The 25767-nt window shown below is 40.6% G+C and overlaps 1 protein-coding gene across 13 annotated transcripts in view; it reads left to right on the forward strand.

Annotated features, from left to right (window-relative positions):
* Window positions 1-25767, forward strand: part of osbpl8 (oxysterol binding protein-like 8) — an 81871-nt gene that overhangs the window by 42651 nt on the left and 13453 nt on the right. For 8 of the 13 annotated variants that reach the window (XM_034578262.1, XM_034578265.1, XM_034578266.1 and 5 more), the window contains 5 exons: window positions 1943-2113; window positions 21114-21187; window positions 22603-22683; window positions 23660-23761; window positions 24533-24736. In XM_034578262.1, coding sequence (XP_034434153.1) covers window positions 1943-2113; window positions 21114-21187; window positions 22603-22683; window positions 23660-23761; window positions 24533-24736 — 632 coding nt within the window. Of the gene's footprint in view, window positions 1-1942; window positions 2114-12242; window positions 12836-21113; window positions 21188-22602; window positions 22684-23659; window positions 23762-24532; window positions 24737-25767 lie in introns of those variants that run through there. The other 5 variants (XM_034578264.1, XM_034578268.1, XM_034578274.1 and 2 more) reach the window with 3 other exon arrangements.

A 25767-nucleotide genomic window follows, 5' to 3' on the forward strand; every position in this document is an offset into this window, starting at 1 on the left:
TGTGTGTGTGTGTGTGTGTGTGTGTGTGTGTGTGTGTGTGTGTGTGTGTGTGTGTGTGTGTGCAAAAGACTGAAAGGAGAAATTATAAAATGTATTTTTACATGTGAGGAAAATGAAAAGACAATGAGGATACAAATTGGATTCAGACTAAGCTTGGTTATATGTATCCTCTCAAGAATAATAATAATACAAACTGACTTCAAAACACTTATCTTACACTGTATCTAGTTATATAAAGTGAGTAGTGTAGTAACATCAACCTCTATATAACTGGAAATACAATGTTTGGTACATAACATCTCGTTTATCATTCAAAGAATCATTGAAAGAAGACATAGAAAATATTTCAATAGCTCTCCTTGTTCAGGTTGGAGGAGGATGTTTTTTGCACCAGTTAATGAGAGTAAAAGCACAGACTGGTACTGTGAAGGCCACTGAGAATATCTTATCTGCAGTGTCTTCACTTGAGGCTAATTTTCTCAACATGGGAGAGAGAAGGTCCTTGTCTCAGTGTGTCTCAGTAAACAAAGGCCCTGTTCACACCGGGTGTTAACATCTGTCCTGAGTGATCCGATCACAAGTCGACAGGTTGGAGTTCTGCCGTGAAAGCACCCAAGACGCATTGAGAACAAGGCGATCACTCAGAACCCAATCGGAGGTCTGGGACTCATGTGGTCACATTCTGTTAGCTGCGTGAACATAAATGTTTCCTGATCACATTCACCTACGCAGTTGAAGTCCTCTGACCAGCAACAGTTTCACAATGAACCACATAATTTTACACTTCTCATTTTTGTATTCGTTGACACTATTAAGATTTACCAATACATATTGATTTTCCATTTTATTCCTTGGCTCTTTCAAATATGAAAAATCGTATTTCACTGTAGAGCTCAGTTCACTAACACACAAACACACACATGTATACTCAGAATGGATGAGAAAAAAATGTGGTCTCTGTGAACAGAAATGTAATACGTGTGTATTATTGTGTGTATTTATTATACAAAACTGTGTCAGGACAAATTAGAATATGGCGGGCCACCACAGTCTAGATTTTTATCGACAAACACTGAAATAATATTTTGAGTGATGTTCACAAATAAGTTTGTAGTTGTACATCAGTCTTTGTAAACCTGTAGGAAAGATTTGTGATAGTGAAAAGAAAGAGTCTGTTTGAATTAAACCTTTTAAGTAATGATATCAGTGGTGAGGTTAAAGACACTGCGGGAAAATAAGTGCTTTTTTGAATGTGTGTGTACAGATATGAAGCAGGAAAATGCTTGTAAAACTCTGCCTTAAAAATAGTTTTTACACCTGAATCTGAGCGGACAGTTACAATCCATTTACAAAACAGCGTCAGATCACAGTGCAGGTGGTTATTTGTCTTTTATTGACACGCTCCCTCTCCTTCAGGAAATTACATATGTGTGTTGTTGGGGAGATGAGATCTAGAGACACATGACGAGACACATTCTAAGGCCCGGTGTGAACTAATGTACTTCGAGCTGTCCACTGTTGTGATCAGATCACTGGGGACGGGTGTTAATACCAGGTCTGAAGAGTGCCACGGACAAAACATTTGACTAAACATCATACATTTATTTTGGTCCTCTGCCAACCACTACTACCATAACACTCCTACTTGTTTCAGTAGGACCAAGTAAACATATAGAGGTGATGAGGGATACACACACATATTGAAGTTATTAGGACTCATGAAACACATCTTTCCCAATCATCAAACTTGGATGAAAAATGTTATATAATTTATTAAAATGTGTTATGAAACTGAGGGCTGCAGCTAACAAATGCTCCACCAGAGGGCTGTGTGGAGATGCTCTGTGATCTGACACAAGATGGCAACATGTCTCTTTATTATTTCATAATCCACCTCTTTCTCTCTGTCCTCTCTCTCTCTCTCTCTCTCTCTCTCCTCCAGCTGCTGTAGTGTGCAGTGATGACACCGTCCTTCTGACCCCAGGCAGGATGAGCCAGCGTCAGGTGAAGGAGCGGGACAAAGAGAGGGAGAAGGAGGCCGGCCTCCAGACGCCCAACAGGGAGCATGTCTCCACCCCCTCGACCCTCAGCCCGGGGGTGAGCTACAGCCACGGTAAGATAGACAGTCGGTTGTTTAGAGCGCGTGGGCCAGCTGTTAAACTGCTGATGTAAACGTGTGTCATAGTTTGCCAAATATAATCATGGGTTAAGCCTTCATGTTCAAACAGTACTATCTTGCGACATCATTTAATAAGTACCCCACCCTGTAAATTCTAACCTTATGATCTGCACTCACATTCGTTCTCTTTTTATTGCACATATTTCTCATGTGCAGATGATTTAAATATCTTATTATGAAGGAAAAACAGCAATGTGGTAAAAAGAAACAAATGCTTCCCTGGTCCTTCCCTGTTTACCATGGCCTTTGTTTGAGAAGGGCTGGTGTTTCTAATTCTCCTGTTTTCTCTGTATTTAATTACACTTTTGTGAGAACATTTCCCATTTGATTCCATTTGCTGTTGCTCATGGAAACTCACAACTGATATGGTGATCACTGCGTAACGTGTATTTCCTCTGTAGTCAAAACGCACTCCACACTCATTATGAGTTTCTTGCTTGAAGAAAATATGTCAGAAAATATGTTTTGTTTCGCGGTTCTGTCTCTCCAGTGTTAAGCTGCTGTTGATAAAACGTATCACTTCCTGCAGATGTTTCACATCCAAGTGAGACAATGTCAAGACTGAAATAAAAAAAACTAGAAGGGCACCCAGTTGGCCCAATAATCCCCTTATGAAACAGCATTTAAATTCACCAGACTCGCATTTTTATTTGGATCTGCATCATAGTTGCACACACTCATAAATACCAGTGTTTTTTTTGTAATCCTGCTAATTAACTAACAAACAAACCAACCAACAAACGGACAGGATTAAAAAACATAAACCCCTTGGCAGAGTCAGTATGAAGGTCATTTTCTTACAAATGAGACGAGGCTTTGGCCGCTACAGTCTCAGTCTGGTTTGACCAGTATCTTTTTATGCTTGTGTTATCAACTCCATGTCGATGCTTTTTGGACATTTCTCACTAAGTTCTCTGACTTTACGAATCTTCTCGTCTTCTGTTGCCACAGTTGCTCTTGTTTAGCGGAGCAAGCATAGGGGCTGCTTTACAAGTCCACCAGTGAATTCAGTGAGAGAAAACGTTCTTACATGACAGATTTTACATGGGATTCCATTTCTTGACGATCTCGTGATCTGTTTTGTACAAATCCCCAAACATTTTGTGTTACTAAGGGTTCTGTGCTATGAGGCTGAAGGCAGAACTCCAGTTTCCTCTGCGGCGATTGACTTGATAAACTGCATGAATATTAATTGGGTTGCTGAACAGTCCGAATGGCTGCCTCCTAACAGAAAGGTCACAGACTGGTTCTAACATTCGGTATTAACAGTCTGAAGTTGCGTGTTCTGTCTGTTTTTACCCCTGAACTCTATAAACAGATCTACATACGCCTTGAGCCTCTTAACATATATAATCCTGTTCCCTTTGTCTTTGCTTTCTTTGGCTTGTTTTCTTAGGTTTAAGTTAAGACTTAGAGGGACTTTAAAGAATATTTTTGACATTTCCAGCTCCAGGATGGCCGCCAGTGTTCGGTCTTTGCCTTTCCCAGACACTCCCGCTGGAGAAACAATGACTCATGCTCACTCAATGGGCAGTTCTGTCCGTCTCACTGACGCACAGCCGTAAACCTGCATGGTCCAGTTCTTATCGTCTCTTTATTTCTTTTTTTTTTCATGTTCGATGAGTCACTGAGCTGCTGTGGACATGTGTGACCTACAACTCAAAATAGCTCAGGTATCAGCTGATGTACTTTGCGATTCATCATAAATACCCCACCATGTCAGCTCCCCTTGCCCACCTGATGTATCCCTGTTATCCTCAACCTTTAGCTTTGAAGAGGACATCAGAATCTGCCTGCACTTTTGGAAAAGCGTATCATTTTGTTTTGTAGACTCTCATTTGGGACGTTTCAGAGTTGATGATGGACGTCCCCACGCAGCAGAGAGAGAATCAAATGAAAAAGAAAGTGAATAGCTGATGAGAAATAAACTCAAGGGTAGATTTGGCCAGGGTCTTACATCACCCTTCATTCTGCTTGTTCCTTTTTCTTATGTTACAGTGCCCCCTTGTGGATCCTTTTTTCTGTGGTTAGTCAACTGCTTCCAGTGTTGTTGAAGGATACTAATCTTCAGTATCTATTTGTCTTTTGCAAGGATTCACAGAGAAAACATAGGGATATGCAGACTGTGGTGTTGGACCTGGTGGAAAAGCTTATTTGGCACTTGCCATAGAAACTGGTTTACAAGTCAAGTTGTTTCAAGAGTAAGATAACTGAAGTTTAGAAAAAGAAACAACTTCAAATTGTGGTTGTTGGATTCCCTATGATACAGTCCTGCATGTCAGTATTGTAAAAAATATTTGTCAACTGTTGGCTCATAGTTCTGAACCTGGGCAGCTCAAGGTCACAAGTAAGAGGCAGAAAGACGACATCTTGATAGTGCTTTGACTCATAAATGCTCAAACAAAGGTCTTGACAAAATGTTTAAGCTGAATCTGCTGTACCAGGTTTTACTGCCACAAGATAAATTGAATCTACTCGTATTGCTGAAGTAGTTTTGACATCTCGGTCTGTTGTTTCCTCCAGTTTTTTAACTGTTGTAAGCCACTTTCCCACCACAAGAGGGAGTAATCACATCAGACAATCTAGTGATTATCCTTCATTGTTTGCCAACACACAACTTACTATAAGTTGTAGATAATGGACTCATCAGTGTCATCTCACTGCACCCTGACATAAGTGTTATTCATATCTGTGTGTGTGTGTGCGTGTACATGCATACATTCTCAATACACAAACATCATATGTGATGGGGTCAATAAAAACTTGCTCTGCGTCACCGTTTTCCTGCTTTTAGGCTTTTTCTAACATGTGTGGTCATGTGCGCTTCAACAATAAGATCAGCCAGACATGTAATGTATCCACTCAATCAGAATTCATACAGTCGTCTGGCGTCAGTCCTGCCCACCGTGAATCATATTACATTAGCATACTAAAACGGTAATTGGTTCCCTGAGAGCGTGCAGTGGAAACATGATCCAGCAGAAGTAAACATACCAGCATGAGCGGCTTGTGTCTGTGCAACTACCTCCCCTCCCAAACATCAAGTATCTGTGCAACAAGAGTCAGTACGGCAGCATGAAAGCTCTCTCTGACCCTCGACTCCCTGCAGCCCAAAATGTGGTATCCATGGCAACTGACTCCAGCTCACTCTTGGTCTCGTGTCAAAGTGATGGCCGTGTGTGTAAAAAATGCCCAAGGAAAGGGCATTTTCCTTGGTTTAAAGTGTGCAGTAACAATTGACTTCAAATCGTTAATGTGGGTTTTGAGCTGTGTATTCCACAGAATCACAAGGTGTTGACTGTTGCACTCTGAGTTATTTCTCAGTTAGAGAGGAGCATTGTAGGTGTTGTGTGAAAGTTAACAACCGAGGTGCAAAGATCGATGGTTAATTCTCGTCGTTATTTTCCACAGCTCCGTTTAGTGAGTCGATGCCGCTCAGTGAACAATAACCATGATTTATGGAGGATGATTTCTCAAGGTATATAAACACAATAACATTTGATTGCTCTACTTGAGTGAAGTGACTCACCTCTGACTGGGCACGCTATAGTAACCACTTTAAAACCCTTGTTTACATGGGGTTTGTTGATCACAGTCCACATCTTTCCTCTTACTTCTGAATCTGAATCGGCGTTTTGGGTTTTGTTATTAACACAGTTACTGAAAGCAATTACAAAGTTGTTATTCCCTGCAGTGAGTTTAAATTTGCAAATCCAATTTTAGCAATCACATTGGTACAGTGCGGCAGTTTATTGCCCATTGGACACAATGAAAAACTTCCCTCTAATTCAATTGTGTTTTGTTCTGCTAAGATTGAGTGGGAGCTTGTCTTTTCTTTTTTCATCTTAGAACTTAAATTGGGTTACTGAGCAATAGGTACTGAGCAGGACATCCAACAGTTATATTAAATAAACTTGTCAGTGCTCTTTGATGTAGAAACGTTGTATTTCAAAATACTGTATCGTTGACATTTCTTAATCAATCAATCAATCCAATTTTATTTGTGAAGCCCATATTCTCAAATCACAGTTTTAAAATCACAGGCTTAACAAGGTGCGACATCCTCTGCCCTCAACCTTCACCAAGAGTAATGAAAAACTACTGATACTGATCATTTGACAAAAACATTAGTATTACATTTAAACACGGCTAATTTCATGATTACTCCTGAATTACTCAAAAACAGGAAACAGTGCAAGTTGTGCAAAATATCTTCTTAACATCGAGACGTTCTAAATCACTAACTGAGATGTACACCTTGCTTAAAAGTTTCAACTCAGTAGTATTGATTTGCTCTGTAATTAATTATTCTTAAGCATTATTCTTTTGCATTGTTGATGCAATCACTATTGCTTCAAAGTCAACGTTAGTATCAAACTTTATTCCTTTACTCACCAACAAATATCTCCAGCAGTAAAAAGCAACACCAATAACTCTTGTTTTTGCACTGCCTCCTATTATAGCAGATTTGTCTTGCAAACACAATAATGGATGTAGCTCTAAAAATCACATTTATTTGAAGAGAAAACTTATATCCAGCATCTTTAAGAACATAAATTTAATTGAAGGGATCCTTATCAGTAATGAAAATATACACATAGAAAATAGTGGCCAATATATAGTTATCGGATTCTAAAATATGGACATTTGCTGTCAAAATGAGTCGTGCTTTTGTAGAGAACTGTTCTCTATCGTAAATCCTTGCTGTGTTGGTTTATGACTCACCCTGCTCTCGTACCATAATGGGAAGTGTTTTTTCATTTATTTTAATCTGAGTTTAGCTGCATCCCCACGTAAGCACAGACAAACTCTGGTGTCTGTGGTCTGGCTGTTACGTGACTCTTCTTTTCATCACGATTCACTGGGAACAAAAATAAACCCAGGAGGTTGTTTAATAAGGTTTCTTCAAGTGGCTTATAAGCCGCTCTCGCTTTAAACACCTTTTGCTGCCTTGACCCTCTTTGTAGGTAAACGGAACGTCTACCTGTACTGGAGAGTGAGACAAAAGTGCAGAGTTTAAGATAGGGAGAGAATTTAAAAAGAGATTTCAGAGGAAATGGAGAGATTCGGGATATATATTTATATACATGGAAGAGGGGTGAGATGAAAGGCAAAGGAGTGCAAAAGCGAGAAAGCAGGTGGGGTCAGTACGGATTTAAGATCAGCCTCTGGGATTATACCCTGTTAGAGAGGGTTAATAACATGGAAGGGGCAGGTCTTATCCTCACCCTCAGCCACTGCCAGGCCAGTGTCCTTTTCTTCCACCTACGCTCTTGTCCAATGAGCAGCTGAGCCCTGGGAGACCTGAGTGCTAAGAGGGACAGGGCTTGATAGTGGAGATACTCACCATAGATGAGGAAGAGTCTGTGGAAGTGAAGGAGGACAGGACGACGTGATGGACAATATCTCGGCCCTGAGGTCTGAGCTTTGCTCGGACAGCCAGAGGCTTGTTTGGACTGACATGATCTGGATCTAAAGCACAAGTGATTTTAGCATGATATGGGAGATGGACTGCTGTCAGCACTTGACCTTAGCACACAGGTTTTAGCCTGAACGGAAGCATCAGAAAAGAGGTACCATGCAGTTGTCAAAATAGTGCTTGTTAGTGTTTCAGCTAGCGCGACCCCTTAACCCCCCCCCCCCCCCCCCCCCCTTGTCCCGTTGTCCCTGCTCATATGAATCCCATCCCCTTTTCGCTATGATGACTCTCTTGTTGCTTTCTGTTTTGTGCTTTTACATGTGTGCATTTTCTGTGTGAAGAGGACAGAAGGAAGACTGCACTAACATAAAACCGCTTTTACGCACCAAAGATGTCATGTGCACAGAAACTAGGTTGTTGATTCTTAAAAAGCCTCGACTGTGACAGTGAGTCTAACAGGAGAGAAGTACAGCAGAAGATGCCTGTAGGCCAGCGTTCAAAAAGCCTCTTTGTTCCAAAGCTAATCCCAGGCTTACAGGGTTTCCTTGGACGCTTTATGTAAGACTAGGGAGGTTTGTCTGCATGTGACACACAGTATGTATGTAAGCACGCTTGGTATCCAGTGAATTGCAACTTGTGGGTTACTGTGTCACATTTTGTCTGCAGGTGATTTGCAGCTACAGGGACAGATTGTTATCCTCAGGTGACTTCAGACTGTCAGTGTTGTCATGATGAAACAGTTTCTTACTGTTCAGCTGAAAAGAAAAAGCTTAGAAAAGCTTTGTTTTGGTCTCAACCAGCACTGACTGTAACTGATGGTAACTCTTCTCAAGAGATTTTACATTTGTCGTGGTAAACTTGCAATAAATTCTTAAAGTAATAGCAGGTCTACTTTCATTTTAGCAGCTCTGCGAGGCTACAGTTTGAAAACAGAATGCTAACATCCCAATGACAATGCTAACATGTTAGCATCTTAAAAGTACTTTAATGGCTGATGGCTATTGAGTGTAACAGTGACCGTCCGCTTCCAGAACTGGTTTTGAAAGTAAATTTTCTCCGTTGACATTTTACAAAATCCTTATAATAAAATGTTTAACCTGGAACAAGGCTGAGCTGCTTCTAGATCAATCGTGACCATAAAACATTTGATTCAGAGGCAAAAAAAAAGTGGCAAAGGGACATAATTATTTTAAGAGTGAAGGAACTATGCATCCCATAAAGCACTATAAACACCTAAGCTGGCCCTCACTAACACTTCACTCTAGTACATAACCTGACTTGGAGTGATTTTAACCCCTTTGGATTCTTTTTATTGTCTCCAAAAAAAGCACAGCATGTCACAAAGGGTGGTAAACGTAATGTAACTCTGATTGATCGTGTGGGGAATGTAGTTCTTCTCCTTGACATTTTTTTCTTAAAACAAAGATATCATACAGACTTGTGGCTTCTACAGGAGCATATGACAATCTCGTAGCTGTGGTTAGTGTACCCTAGGTGGTTACAGTATTATGGCTGATAATCAAAATCTTTTTTTGCTTCCGGACCACACTTCTGATCTCTGTCTTAAAGCAAAGTATGGGACAAATTAAAAGTTTGCCTTCTTAATGGTGCTAATTAAAAGTTATTATGACTCACCCTGAGGGGACCTACAGTTTGTGGCAGTCCAAGCAGCAGCTGTCAAGATATTTCACCTAAAGCCACAAATGTCAAACCCATTATCATCAAGGAAAAGTCAGGGTTCATCTTTTCGACAGCACGGATATCTGTATGAAAGAATTTTCATATTCAGGCCAAAGTGGTGATTTGACCGACAGACATTGCCACCTCTGGAGCTAAGTCAATAGCATGGCTAAAAAAAACACCACAGTTCTTTGTCTGGAATCAACCAATCAAAATCAACTTTTAAATGTCAATACAGCAATAACTTTGGCCCCTCTGGTGAGAATCAGCGTGTTGAATTGCTGTTCCACAGGGCAGCTGGAGATCCTCACTCTTCCACGTGTTTGCCTGCATGGCAGAGCAGCACTCCCTATACCTGACACCAGCTCACCTGATAAACATGAGACATCAGGTGCTTGAGCAGATAGACGTGGCACATAAGTAACTCCATCTGGCCGGTCGTGCCAAAGAGCTGATATTCAGACAATGCTCACCCAGTTGTACGCTTAACTGATGGTTCCTTCTCACGTCCCTGTGATAAGAATGCTTGTTAGAGAAGGTTTAATAAAACGTAATATTTTTTATAACAAAAATGTATAATTAGCAGGAAAACAGATGGCAAAACCTGTGGTCATAGGGAAAAGCTAATGGTGGGAGTGTTTACAGCAGGTTAATGCCATTCTTGACTTTGGATTTGTTAGAGAAGGTAGTGAGGTAAGGATTGGCCAGAATCACTTCCTACTTGAGAAACGTCCCAGATGGCGACTATACTTAGCCAATGTGCCATTGGACCAGAAGAAATGGACTTTTCCTCAGCAAGCGGGTTAATTAGATCTGGGATGTGCATTATACATACAGAACATCCTAATTGCCTTTGTTAATTAAAGCAGAGGAGGTCAAAGCTGCTGACTTACCAGTTTTGAATTCATCATTTAGCTCAGGGAAAGGGATTGCACTGTTTACCTCTTGAAGCTACCTGGGATGAAATGTCTCTGTGGCCACCTCGTAACATGGTTTGACCCGATGCCAGGAGATTGCATTTGGAGTGGCTAAGACGACAGAGTAGAAAAGGGCACGTCAGCTGAAAGGGAAGATGGAGATGCCAGTGGACTGTGGAGGGATATCAACAGCAGACAATGCGCCTCAGAGACTGGGTTTCAAAGATAAGGCCCAAGGCCAAGTCTTTTCATTCCTGCACAGATGCATTACCCGCCGGTGTCGTTGCCGATTTTTCTTTTCCAGCGCACACTATGTCGTCACTTGGTATGAGCAACACAGACTACCTCAATTGTCTTTTATGGCCGTCACCACAGCAACTAAACGAGTTATATCGTTTTAAATAAAGAAACAACTCATTATAACTGAATCAAAAAACTAATTCCAAACCAATCAGCTTTCTGTCTGGTCTGAGCCACAGTTATCCCTTACAACACAGCTAGATTTGTACCATGCGATAACTTTTGTAGGAAACAGTGTCACTAAAGCAACTTACAGTGAGTGTCACCTGCTCCCTCACAGTCAATGCCATATTTAAGTGTATTCAGTCTCAGAATGAATTGTTGCCACCGTATTCATCTTACACTGTACTGGAAAACACTTTGAGTGGCCATCAAGACTAGAAAAGCGCTGTATTGATACACACCATTACCATTTACTTTGTGAATCTGGGTACTACTGAATCTCTAGCTTCAAGAGCTGTACACAGGAAGGAGTTAGTATTGCTATATGAATATGATTTATACTGGGTTGAATTTCAATTCATTTTGATCGACCGGGTCGTTCAGATAAGAAGCCTGTGATTGGAAGAAATTTGTTTTCTCAGTTGACATCTGGGTTATGCGGTGGAATCATCTGAGCGCTGATGTTATAAAGTGCTTCCTTCTGTCCTCAATAGAGTTTATGTTGTGTGATTGTATGTGTGTGTGTTTGAGTGTGGGTGTTGTTTTTCTAGTCTGACGACAGCTGTCTCCATAGCACTTACAGTTTGTAAGCTCTATGGACTGTGGCTAGTAGGGAGAGGAAGGAGGGTGTGTATACAGTTATCTTGAAGGGGCATTTCACTGCTGTTAATGTGGATATTATTAAATATCGCTGGTCTATAGGCCATTGACTCATAACCTCTGAAGACCCAAACAAAACCAGTGTTTCTTTGAATGGAGATTAAATACGGTGCTTACACTTACTAGGTTCAAACTTAATCCTGCTCACCACAGAAATCAAGCAAGCATAGCAAGCATTACTTATGTGTTTGTCATACGAGAGGCATTTGAACAATGCAGCCTGCCGATGATGGTAAAAACTTCAAGGTGTTTTACGGTCCAGTGAACCACCGATGTGGATAATGGGTGAATTTTCATTTTTCTCTGAACTATCCCTTTAACACTACCTGGTAGCCTTAGTAGCCTAAATGTATTGAATATAAACATACAAATATAATGTTTGCAACATATTGAAATATAATTAGATTAAACATTTGGAATAGAATATATATATATAACTTCACTACCAGTGTTTCAGCTGTTTTTATTCCAGCTAGCTGCCCTGATGCTGCCAGTTGTTCTGTCCATTCCTGCTGGAAGGCAATAATATCAATAGCAGCTCGAGCTTATGCCTCTGCTTGGTGCACGTACTCATCTTTATTCTGTGACTCATACAGTAGAACTCTTGTCCAGACTCTGACAAGTGCTATGGTTATGTTGAGCAAAGATTTTTCAACATCTGGGAAAAATAATTTAACTGAAATGTGATTTTCAATTTCCAAACCCTCCCTGTATTTTCTTTACATCATCCGCTGATGTCAGAGGAGTGAATACAGAAACTAAATTCAGCTCGGCTAATATTTAGAAAATATTTATAAGTACCCTAGACGTCATAGACACACCACCCCATGACTAATCCATTAATATGGTTGAAAAGCAGTGAAGTGCCCCTTTTGAATCTATAATAATGAATAAAATATGTAGCGAGAGGGATATAGCTGAATAGAAAGATGAGATATGGAACATAAGGGCTATTTTCAAGCTAAGATGCCGCTCTCCTGCCCATCCTGAGGAGAGGGAGTAGGAGGGGCTCAGCTTATTCGTTATTAAGTACTTGGAGGCTGCTGCTTTCATACACACTCGCAGAGAGAAAGAGACTGTGTGTGAGGGAGGAAGGGAGCTGTTGGTTGAAGGAAGCGTAGAGGAGAGCGGCGTACTGCACTGCCTCAGCGACTGCTGTCTGAGCTACTGTGTGTGTGTGTGTGTGTGTCTGTATGTGAGTGTCTTTGTTGCTTTCCTCACTCACACGATATCTGCGTGGGACAGATCGGACTGTTCCCCCGACCTCCCCCATTCCTCGACCCTTCTACTCTTTGAGTTTCCTTACCTTACCCACACCCGCGTCCCTCCCTCCCTGCTTCCCCACAAGGGAGCTGCGCACCGGCCCCATGATGAAGGAGGAGGGCCTGCTGGGTCGTCGCCGTTTCTCCACGTGTGGCGGCACGGCATCGCTTCGACCGCCGCATCCGGACGGACGCAAACTCATCCGCAATGCCTCCTTCGGGGGCTATAACGAGCTGTCGCCCCTGTCGCTGCCAGGTTGGTGTACGATGGTGTTACGGAGACAGAGCTCCACTCTGGGAAGTGTTGCTGGCCCATAGGTTTACCCTCTAGTTTTACCTAATGACTGACAAGTATGTGTGTAGCTGTGGCTTTGAAAGTGAAATCTCATTCGGAGTACTGAAGCATGACTGTGTTTGTTAAGATGCACGTTTGATTGTCAATTTCAAACTGAATATTAACAGGCTTCTGGTGATTCATGGCTGCCCGGTCTTGTATTTCAGAGAGTGAATTTGAATGGGGTTTACATAAGATTTGCCTGAATGATTTAACAGATTTACTGCTTCAAACTTTTTCAACCAAAGGGAAGTTTTAGTTTTTTTTATGTTGGCATCAAAAAAGTTGCAAGGAAAACTTATAATCCGTACATCAGGATATATCACTTTCATGGACCCAATGCTTTCACGCATTGTGTTGTTTAGAATTTCATTGTAACAGCAGAGATGTGCTCACTATGAAGTTAAAATGAAGTTGCATCTTGACTCTGAGGGCAAAATGTTGATAGATGTTGATTGGTAGGAAGCCCACCATCAAAGAGAGGGGGGTGATGTGATAATACTTCTATATCCGATATACATATTCCTGTTGCCTGTTTCATATCATTCAATTGACCAAGGGTTTGGGGAGATAACAGGAAAAGGGGTGTAACAATGTGCCACCAACTGTAGTGAAGAAGAAGACGACTTCAAGCTTGTTAACAAGGGTGTAAACGACACCTTATCTGAAATATTGAAAGAAAATAGAGACAATGGTAAATGTAGATTTAACTCTGTTACATAAGAAAATCATTTGTTAAAAATCACACTAGTGTCATTGATCCTAAAACAGAATCATTTCAGCTTGAAATGCTTTGACTATTTGGTCATAGCTGTAAGATATTTAGTGACCCCCCCCCCCCCCACTTCAAGGACTCTCTTGTCTCTCCCTACAGTTAGAGAATGAAACAAATAACCGTTTAGGGATGACAGAGGTAAACCAGGTTGGTACAAACTGTCAGATGAATGACGCAGGGCTCAGGCCTCAGCTCAGCTGTTTTGCTGTTAGTCAGGTTCCGGTGATACCTCTGTGAGAGTGGAGTGATAATCCTCATCCTGCATTTTTTAGAAGTGCACCAAATCCCCCCCAGAACATTTAGGATTAAATCAGTTCAGTGTTCGTTTGTGAAATCTCTGCCTCCACCTTTGTTTGTCCTGCCGAAAAGGACACTAACCTGGAGGCGGACAGCTGGCAGCCAGTGGAGCGTTGACAGAGTGGATGTTCTCTGCTCCACCTTCGCAGATGACTGTTATTAATCCAGCAGAGGCTGACTGTGCTTAGATGCCACTTTTCACCTGCACACTGCCACACTGTTAATGCACAAATCCAGAGTCATGCGACCTGGCGCAACCTTCGTCCCCCCGCTATTTGCCATTGAGCAGTTCGGCCACGTCATTGCTTTGCTCAAGGGCACCTCAGCCCCAGCCCCAGCAGCAGCAGCAGCAGCAGCAGCAGCAGCAGCTGACGGGGACGGAGAGGGTGTTCGTCATCGTCTTTCTCTCCTCAGACCTTTTCATGCCTGGGGATTTGAGTTGACGACCTTTTGGCCCCTCTAAAGCTGCACCTCCTCCAGCAACACGAATATCTCGAGCTGCGAGACGTTGTCTGAGTCATGATGTTTTTCTCTCAGTCAGCTCCCAGTCTTGGCTCCATTCATCCTTATTGTAGTCACTCTGCTAACTGGCACCGGCTTTAAGAGAAACTGCAGGAGGCAGCTGGTGCAGGCAGGTTGCATTTACGGTTTTTTGTACCTTCTCATACTTTCCCTGTTTTTTTACACCCACATATCCTCCACAGTAGAGTCTGCGTCTACTCTATCTTTATCACATTCAGGATCGACGCTCTGTGTCATAGAAAACAGCTGACGAATGGTTGATGACTCAGTTTTTCTTTGTACGTTGGTAACGTTGTCAAAAACACACATTACCAAACAAATTGTGGTCATACTTGTCAGTCAAATAATTGTCTCTTGCCATTTCATCTTCTATCATGAGAGGGTCTGTGGATCTTTTTAAATGTATTATAGATGAAATGGATATGTTTTCTGTTTGTTTTGCAAAACCCACCAGAGTCAAAATAATTATTAGCCCATCAATGGAAAACTGAAACCTTTTAGGCTACAGCTGAAGAAAAAATGCAAAACGTTTGATGATTGATTTGATAGTTCCAATTTCTCAAATATGAAATTTAGTGCTACTCAGTTTTCAGCCAGTATCTTTTAGTGTATAATGCAATTTTCATTCTTAACTTGGTTTTAATGTCAATGTAATACGTTTTTATTCATATTTTTTTCTGATACCCTTTAAAAGTGGGATAAGGGATTCTGGGGAATGAGTGTGATGATATTTGAACTTAAGACCAAAACAAATAAACCCCTCCCTTAACTGGTCCCTGAGATGCTCCACCCCCCACACTCATGATCGCGCATTACAAACAATAGCAAATTGAACAACACAATGCTGACCAAATGTGAGCAAAGGAAATTGAATGTTACCCACCTGTCAGGCAGAAACAGAGCGACTTCTTCATCCCCTTTCATAACCTTGTCAACTTCCAGTGGTCTCTCCACCTCACTGATGCTTTTGCCCTTTTGTTATTTCATTTTGTTCTTTGTGTTATCTGTGGTTTGTCCTTCAGCACTTAACCTTTAGAGTGCTGTTGTGAACATGATTGTGGGTATCTTCCTGTGCAATAGCATAGTAGCATTTCCAGTGGCTGACAGTTAGCAGACGGTGAGGAGGCAGTAGGAGAATTTGACATATTTGGATTCAAATCACTTCAGCTAACTTTAATGAACAAAATGCAGTTTTGTTAGTTTCTTCTGAACATCCGTATAAAATATCAGAGGACAGGGCAACTAGTCATTGACTGTAGTCTTTACCAAGGTTCAAGAAAAAGAGCCCAGCATCTGACAGTGCACATTAACCCTGATGAAACCATAAATATATAACCAACACAAAACAGCAGCCATAACAAGCAGCCTAATGCCCTCCTCTCTCATCCAGTCACATCCTGAAATATCACCACTTCCAAGCGATAATGTGCTTTTGTCTCATCGAGCTTCCTGTGTGCGGACAGAATAAGAGTATGACCCACATAATGTGGTTTGGGCCACTTTGTCTCAGTTGTTGTTTTGTTCGTGAAATACTGCACCGGCTGAGTAAGTAACCGGTTCAGAGACCTGGAAGCAGACCTGCAGACCGAAATGTAACAAGTTTGAGCTTAGCTGTGCTGGTTTGAATCTGCAAATTTCTCTTACTTGCAGCGAAATTGCTCAAATGTCCCCCATAAAGTGTGGTCTGTGCACTTTCAGCTGTTTTGTTGACTGTTGTTTCCTCTGTAGTCAAGGACTACCTGCAGGGGGGGAATTGATTGGGGCAGTTGAACATGGGGTATTTATAAAGCCAAAGAGAGAAAGAGCCCTACCATTGTGGTCGATAATTAGCTGTAATCACAGCTCATCCTGAGGTCAGCGTGAGTCGGCTGCATGACGGAACAATAAGTGGAGTCTCTGTCCATGAAGATAAGATGAGCTTTTGATTACCAGTGCAAGTGGTGCACAATGAACAGAGGTTAGCTGGAGGTTAGATATACAGTAAAAGACCTAAAGGGATATATGTAGCTAGGGTTGGTAATCCTGGAAAATCTAGCAAGAGCAGGCTACACTTTGAACACACGCGACCGATCCATCCCACCCCCTCACACTGGCCCTCTCATCAAAGCTACGCCCCCCAAAACATATGAACATACAATGTCTGACAACTGCTAAAAACAAGTCTTGTTACAACTGGGTTATAGCAGGTGGACCAATCATTTTATTGAATCTGAATGAAATTATTGTTATTTATATGACATTACAGTCCAGCAACGGCCACATACAACAGCCTTTTTTTTCCAGATGACTTTAATGATGGCTATTAACAAATTAAGAGGATTTTAACAAATATGATAACCGATACAGCCGTGTTTAAAAAAGTGCTCCAGACACATTACATCACATTTCATTTGGCGGGCGCTTGTTTCCAAAGTGACTTACAATCAGCGCATTCAACATCTATGAGGGGCTATTTTTACATGTGAACCTGAGGTGTTGCAGCTTATTTTAACATTGATAATACGTTTCAGATTTATACTCAAACATTACAATACTACACATGGTGTATGCTACTAACTGGGTAGACATCCAAAAATTAAACAGAAAATCAATACCAGCGAATGTCCTTATTTGTATTTTCCTTTTCCTTCAACGGATCAAGACATCTTTCAGTTTTCATGAATCTAGAGCCAAAATAATATGTCCACACATCCTGTTGCCATGGCGAGCATTCAATTTAATCCTTAAAACTGATGTATTCTGAAGAGAAACCGGGCTGACAGCTTTTTCCTCCTTGTGTTGTTCTCAGGTCACCTGTTGCTATGGCAACCCTCGCATTTACAACAACAAATACTGCAGCGCTATTAAAAGCTGAAAATGTTTCTATAGAAACCTAAATTTCTTCATATTCAGCTCTCTCAATCAATATAGTTTCCTTTACTTTCTTCCGCACTATTGATGTCTGATGCATATGGGTGCCTCTGGTGATCTAGAGTGTATGCAATTGTGTGTGTGTGTGTGTGTGTGTGTGTGTGTGTGTGTGTGTGTGTGTGTGTGTGTGTGTGTGTGTGTGTGTGTGTGTGTGTGTGTGTGTGTGTGTGTGTGTGTGTGTGTGTGTGTGTGTGTGTGTGTGTGTGTGTGTGTGTGTGTGTGTGTGTGTGTGTGTGTGGCGCTGTTTAATGTAGAACCACTTTCTTTTAGCAGCGTACAGCTCTTTCTCTCCCTCTGTTTTCATCAGTCTCTTTACTGTTCTCTTCTGTCTATGATCTTTGATGCAGAGTGAGATCTCTGCAGCTCCAGTTTTTTACAGGCAAATTCCCCAGTCTGTCTGCAGTGGGACGTGAGGCTCCTACTGCTTCAACCACACACACGTGCACAGCAAAGGCTGGGTTTGTCAAAGCTGCAGCACTAAAAATATATTTGATATAAAAATAAACTGCTTTACGCTACTTATTTTTGCTGTAATTCAGTTATAAATCCCTGACATTGTGGGATAGTGAGTTGAAATGCGAGGATGAGTGTGTTACATTAAAATTATGCATTGTTCAGCTTTTCAGCTGTGCAACAGTTGTGTGGCGGAGCTCCAACTACTTTAATTGTTTTTTCCCAGCATCCTTGGGGCAGTTTACTTTTGCTGGGGGATTATGGATAGTGTGGCGTATCAGGTAAATGTAAAAACTGTGGCCCACATTTCAGCAGCCAACTTGTAGGAGGCAAGGCACAGTGCCATAATGATGTGATGGCACAGAATATGTGCCAAGAAAATCATGTTTAATAGTTATTAGATTACTTAATCTATAAGGTTTCAAAATAAAGCACGTGGAGGCAGCAGCATCCTCTCTGTCTGGGAGAGTGGGCTCTGACCTTTGCTCGTCCCGGTGGCATCTCAAGGGTTCCTTTAAAGAAATGTCAACCATTTTTTGTATCATTACTTAATCAGCTAATGACATTTTTGATTAATAGTTTGATTCCATCACTGTTTTGTACAAAAGAAATGTATTGCCATGGGGTAAATCCCTTGAGATGTATCGTCTCTTTTTGGAGGGCATCCCAAACACTGACAAACAGAAAAGTACAAGAGCCAGTAATAGAGCAAAACAGTTGCAAAACAAACAAGGGAGTAATGGGACAGAAAGAACAAAATATAAAAGTATCAACCTTAGACTAGACACAATCCAAAAGATCCATCTATGAAAATATAAGGAATATATGTTGTCATGAAACGGCGATATCAGAAAAATTGAAAACATTAACAGTTTGTTTTAAGATAAAACATCTGTCCTGAATGGACACATCCAGAGGCTAACAGAGGTATTATATCAGCCTGTAGAGCCAAACAGCTTCGCACCAAATGAAAAATGCATGATCTCAAATAAAAATATATCATAGGCCACGTATCTGTGTGAAAGACACCCCACTAAACCCTCTTCCCTTCATCTTCTGGTGGTTTCACTCTATGCTATACCACTGTCCTCGGTAGAAGAAACAGTACAAAGCACATTTCTAAGCGTAGCTATTGTCCTTAATGTTTTTGCGTAATCCCAAAAATGTAACAAAAAAAGGTTCATGTGGACTAATAGGATTAAGATTGCAAATGAAAGATCCCTCATATCCAGGTGGATTATTTTAGAAACTCTGTGTTATGTTATGAGAGGATTTTTCTAAATAAATGGCACATCTGTTGTTAAAAATGGCCCCTGGGAAAGAAAGATCGTCGTTTTTAAATCTTTCACAATAACCATTAGGTGGTTTTGTTTTCCCACATTAGCTAGATATAGAAGCTAAATATTAATGGAACTTCATTATTTTATTATTCATCGTGTCTCTAGTGGCTGTAATTATTGAACAAGTTGCCTCAGGTTTTCGGTCCGAGGCCCTATGGCGTGGAGAAGTAGCCTCCTGAAGTGTCTCCAATTGAAATGGGACACTTGGTGGTCTGCACTGATTTATTCAGAATGCCTGATTACTAATTGTCAAGCATGTAAATTGGAGTGTACTCACACTGACTAAACATCAGCATGCATCCCAGATTTATCTCTCAATATCATCTTATCACATGTTCATGTATTACTATATCTTTTGTTGTGTTCAAACCAGCTCTTCTGTTACTTCATGAACCACAAAGCAGCAGAACACTCTGTGTCTTAATGAATTGAATTATATATGTTATGATCATCCACTCTTGTCCATACATGTGGAGATTAAGGGAACGGGGATGGTGATTATGTCATCTCTGGTGGCTCGCTATAAGTGTCTGAATTGCCCTTGAGTTGTTTTCAATCCGAAGTTGGCATGGAGATGTGTCTGTCAAGTGGTCACAGATGGTCTGGTGGGACATCTAATATCCCACTGAAGCTGGATTCGCATTAGTGTCGCACTCACACGGCAGGAAAGACAATCACATGCCCTGATGTCTTGATGTATATCGCCGCTTCTGCTTGATTGGAGCTTGAACTAATGTAAAGGAACACGGCGTGGCTCGGATGTTGGACGTAATCAGCTAAATGAAACGACTCCTGTTGCTCGTGGGGTTTTAACTGAATGCCGGCAGGTTTTTTGGCATAAGAAGGATCTCCCACTGATGCTTGGGTTAATACTTCCGTGGCATCGTTCAAGCAGCTGAAGTGTTCTCGAACCAAACGTGCATGCATGCGACTGACTCTTGGTCAAGTAGCACTTGAAGAGCATGAAAAGTATTCATACTGTTTCACTCCATGAGATGTTTAACTAGCTAGTTAAAGGAAATATCCACCTTGAAACTGGAAGGGGTTCCTTTTCACCATCAGTATGACTATATGCAAAATACAACAGCAGAGTTAATACAAAATGGGTATCACGTTTTACCAATTATATTATCTAATTAGTATGCCTCTTATTGGTAATGTCACCTATTTCTATATATATTTACAATTCATTTTTTATTCCTATCATATTTTATACACTTGGGAAGTTATGACTATTATATATATATAGTTTTATTATATATTATATACTGCTTAGTATACTATACTAATTATACCTGTTTATATACTAAAACGACACGCCATTTTTATACTCATATTCATATTAGACCATACCTACCTATATAGATCCTTACGCTTTCATCCTGTCCACTGCACTTTACCCAAGTACATTTTTCTACAAATTATATTTCAATCTTTAGTGAAAGGTGAATATTATCGTCATATTCTCTATATTGCCTCATTCTCACTATCTGCTACTGTAACCACTTTTCTCTTCTCTTCTCAACATTCATTTAAGAACTCAGGATCCAAGCTATGTCCTCTGCAAAACAAAAGTATGCTGGAAAAATTCTGAAAAGGATAGGACTATTGTGCAGCAAACTCAGGAACACACCCATTTTTCATTAAAGCAAATGAGATGCAACTTGTAATGATGAGACTCTGCAGCCATCCCTTGACTCACTGATTAATACTGATGACCTTTGGATAGGAGATGGATATTATAAAATATTTAAAGGCTCTCTGTCACCTTGAGACCAACGGTGTCACCATCTGCCAGGAGCCCAGTGGGGAATCTGTTGCTAGGGACACGGTTAATGGTAGAAACCCAGCTCACTCCACAGAGACACACTGAGTATGATGTCTTTATGTTTTTTTGTTACAGGTTTTGAAAGAGGGAAGGAGGACCTCTTGCCTCTGCCTTTAAAAGAGGACTCACATTCCATTTCAAAGAGCAAGGTAAGATTCAGATCCCTCCACTGAGTGAGTGTTCTGTGATGGGTGGGTGGGTCGGATTGATTTGGTGCTTCGGTGTGCCTGTTGTAATGAGACTGGAGAATATGGGAATTAGTGCACGTCTTCTTTCTGTTTTTCCCAGTCTCGCCTCAGGCACGAGATAGCCTACTTTGAGATGATTCGCACATATCATACACTGCACGCATCAAACATTTATAAACCAAAACTTAAACTCAGTCCTTCTTTCAAGTCAGATGAATGTGGAGGAGGCCCGTCTCCTTTATCTGTCGAGGTCCACATCAAATATGTTTGTCAGCACAAACGTGGGAGTCTCCCTCTGAGTCACTGCATAAGCACTTGCATCAGACTTGAATCCAATTAAAGTTCGGAAGTTTCATCTTGTTGGACATTGGTCTGCCTGAAAAAGCTCTTGATATCAGCAAGGCCTCTAAAAGGCAAAGACCAGACTTTGATATTGTATCTATGATAGTCGACCCATAGCTCAGTCTCATCTAATGGAAACTCTGTGTAATGGTTCTGAAATGTACAGCGCCCCTTAAGTCCTAACAGGGGATGTTTTTTTATTTATATGCCATCTTTGCAAAAGATAATTTCCTTCTTGATATCTGCATAGTAAAGGCATAGTTGACTTATGCTTTGAACACAACACGGGTAATTTGCTTTTATAGTTTTTAAGATCATCTGAAGTTGCATCTGAAGTTGTGAGAGATGCATCAGAATTTTGTAGTAAATTATGTGTGCATACAAGTTATTATCTGGTGCGCGATCAGAAAGAGAACATTTCAGCTTCCACGTTCGTTATCATGCATCTTCTCTATTTCTTCAACCTTGCCTGTGGGCATTTAAGCGGCCCTGCTTTTAGGATTCCCTCACTGCACCACCTGTCTCTGCACTTTAAATCTCTCCTTGTAAAGGGAGCTGGCAGAGTCGCTCCTGCTCTGGCATTTATAGGCTTCATTCTGCTAACTGAGCTAAGTTTGGACTATCCGGGGAGAAAACAGACTTAAGAGGGAAAAGCAAACAATGGCTTACACAAGTACTTTATTATTGGTAAACCTCCAATGTGATGCCTTTATTTCAGTGGAGTTTGTTGATTGTAACATTTTTGGTAACAGATTTATTATTAACAGGGAACACGCTGTAGCTTAGATTGCATTTAGTCTTTTAGTCAGACTGTTATTAGAGCAGCTTACGCAGAGTGCAGTAGTAAAACAAGCTGATGATTGTTACGTAGACTGCGCACATTTTGAAATCCTCACATGAAAGCTTGGGTTATAATCACCAGACATGTTTGAGTAGTGTTTTTAAATATATTAGAGAGCCCATGATAGATTTACATGTAACATTTGAAGAAGTCTTGAGAGATTATCTACTGACTTTCCTCTGTGTATTCACAGTCTGAAACAAAGCTGTACAATGGCTCAGACAAGGATGTGTCGGCGTCTGGAGGAAAGCTCACCAAGAAGGAGTCCCTCAAGGTAAATAAGCTTTAAATAGCTTAAGTCTAGAGCATCCGGATTCTTACTTCTCACGACAACAGTCATGCTATGTATAGTCAAATGCTTATCGTGGAGGCTGCTTTCACACTGGGTTCACTCTAAAGGCCTTTGCACACCAAGTCCCTGTTTATCATCCAAATTCTTCATTTTAAAATGAATAGATACAACCTACGTATTGTGTAAATCACATCTACACACCAGCTCCGAAACGTTTGTCCGTCATTTCAGTTGTCAGAACAGGTTTGATAAGCTGCGTTTTTAGCATCTGTCGAAAGCCGTGTCAAGTCGAGTTGTGTAAGCTGCTCAGGATCAATTAGATATGCAAACATGTGTTTTCTTTTTAACATGCAGTGCTGGTAGCGAAACAGACTGGACCTGAAATAGACTTGGAAGTGATCAGGATAATTTCACAGTTCCTTGATCATAGGATGAATTTTTCCTTGTTCCTGACGGCTTCTCAAGATTGGATAGACCCAATGTATTTATTTATTTTAGTTTTTTAAGTAAGAGGACCACAAAATCATCCTCGTTGCTCGAATCCTGTTACAAATTTTTCGGACAAATAGATAAAATAATAAAACCTGTTGTTCTCCGTGTGCAAGGTTGCCGTGTATTGAGTTTTTATTGGAAAACTGTTAAGGAAAACATACAAAGAATACGGCCTTAGTGTACAAATACCTTTAGTCAAAATACTGTATATTTGATCGGATTAACTTCCTCCATATTGTGCACCAGTGTCACCACAGTACATGGAAGGCAGGATACATTACATTAAACTGAAGAATTAAAATGCAGCGGATACCTCACACTGCAGTCAGGAAGTGAGAAATTGAGTGTGATCCCACTGTTACTTGTTTCCAATTCAGCGATGAAGCGAGTGTGGGATTTTATTATTATTCACTGCAGTTGTGTAGATTGACTGGAAGCATTGTCCCTCTGTGTGTGCTCTCTGCAGGTGCAGAAGAAAAACTACAGGGAAGAAAAGAAGAGGGCGACCAAGGAGCTGCTCAGCACCATCACTGACCCCTCTGTCATCGTCATGGCCGACTGGCTGAAGGTGAGAGGAAGGGGTGGTTTGTTCGGGTTTACAGGAACTCAGTGTTCAAGATGATTCCATTTCACACTCCATATAAAATCCTGCATAAAAGTGATTACTGGCAGGTTCAAATGGATACAGTTGAATAAAGAACAGACAATGAATCTTAGTTGAAATGTTTTTTTTACTTGGTGTGTTTGGTGTTTTGAACAGTTACAAAGCACTTTGCTGTTTTTGAAGGATTTAGTTTTATATCATCTATGTGTCTGAAGGTTGGATGACTTAATATAAAAATGTCTCTCTCACACATTTTAATCAAGAAATAATTGTACAAGTACATCATAAATTTCAACACTTGGCTTCATCTAGCAGTTAAAGAATTGGCTGCACTTTACTCCACTTTAAATTCCAAATACAATATGTTTTCTGCATTTGTGTTAATTTGGTGCAAAGGTGTAAAACAATCCAGATGTTTTACATTACAGAATAAACCTAAACCTAACTAAACATGTTCAGTGTGAATTCAAAATTCAAGATGGTTATTGTCATATTGGTTATAGATGTATAATAAAAGACAGAACATAATGCTAATCAGGGAAATATACAAGAATAGAATAAAATGTGCATTTTAACAATACATATACAATAATAAAATAAGAATACTCAAAGATGCAATAAGGACAAATAAATCTCTGCAGTCATAATTTGCATAATTTGAAATCTCTAATACAGAGACTAATTTTGTTCAGGTAAAACCTTAGATTATCTGCCACTCATATGTTTCCTCTCTAGATCCGCGGCACTCTGAAGAGCTGGACCAAGCTGTGGTGCGTGCTGAAGCCAGGCGTCCTGCTCATCTACAAAACCAACAAAAACGGCCAGTGGGTGGGAACGGTGCTGCTCAACGCCTGCGAGCTGATCGAGAGGCCCTCCAAGAAGGACGGCTTCTGCTTCAAGCTCTTCCACCCGCTGGAACAGTCCATCTGGGCCGTCAAGGTCAGAACTCACTATAAGATACAGGATTTACTTAGGTCATGGAATGCTGAGTTGGTGTTTTCCATTTTTGGAATTTCTGGTATTTATTGAATTAAAAAGCAGAGAAAAACAGACTATTTAGCTTCACATTAACTTACTTTAAGAAACAGGAAATGAAAAATAGATGGAGGCAATCAAAGGTCAAGGTCACAGTGACCTCATGTTACTGTGAATGTAACATATTAGGACTGCCCGTAGGGAATTTCATTACATCTGGCAAAAATCACTTGGACTCACTGATAAATTGATTTAATTTCAGTGGTCAAAAAATGTCAGTGGTCAAAAAATTGTTTTTGGCCACTTCATGTGATATCTCAAGACTGATTTAGAGAATTTTTTAAACTTTTAGTTGTCACTTTGACTAAGATTTTCCAATAAAGTGATTACCTTTCAGTGGTCAAAGGTTACAGTGACCTTATGTGAATCTGGAAGAAAGAAACTATATTGAAATATATATATGGAAACTGCACCGGCTGGGGGAGGCATACAACCGCAGTGCAGTAATTCTAGTTTCAAAATGTAGTCTAAGCAGAGAATTCTGAGAGAGAGCTTGTTCGCTCAATAGGACAAAATCCTGCATCATCTATAAGAAACTGAGTGAGGTGAAACTCACCCAGGAGTTTAGGCAGGGGCTGGGAAATTATCATCAGCAGCCTCTTCCATTCACTTCCACAGCACTATAATTCAGACCTGTAAATATACAGTGTCCCTCTTTCAAAGCATTTGGAAGAACAGTTTGTGGTCCAAGAACAGGCTCTGACATATATGTGCATGTATGTCTATAAATAGGATACAGATGCTAGCTGTCACATCATATTTACTGTGCAGTCAGTATCTTCTCATCTAACTCTAACATAGTTCCCAATGCCTTTCAAATTCCTTTAAATGTGCCATATATTAGTTTACATTTATCTTTATTGTTGTGTTGGAAAAAGTATAGCTCTTATAGAGTAATCCCAATGTTTATTATAATAGACTGATAATAGGAGAGC

This window comes from Hippoglossus hippoglossus, chromosome 23 (genome assembly GCF_009819705.1).
Source record: "Hippoglossus hippoglossus isolate fHipHip1 chromosome 23, fHipHip1.pri, whole genome shotgun sequence".
Taxonomy (NCBI): domain Eukaryota; kingdom Metazoa; phylum Chordata; class Actinopteri; order Pleuronectiformes; family Pleuronectidae; genus Hippoglossus; species Hippoglossus hippoglossus.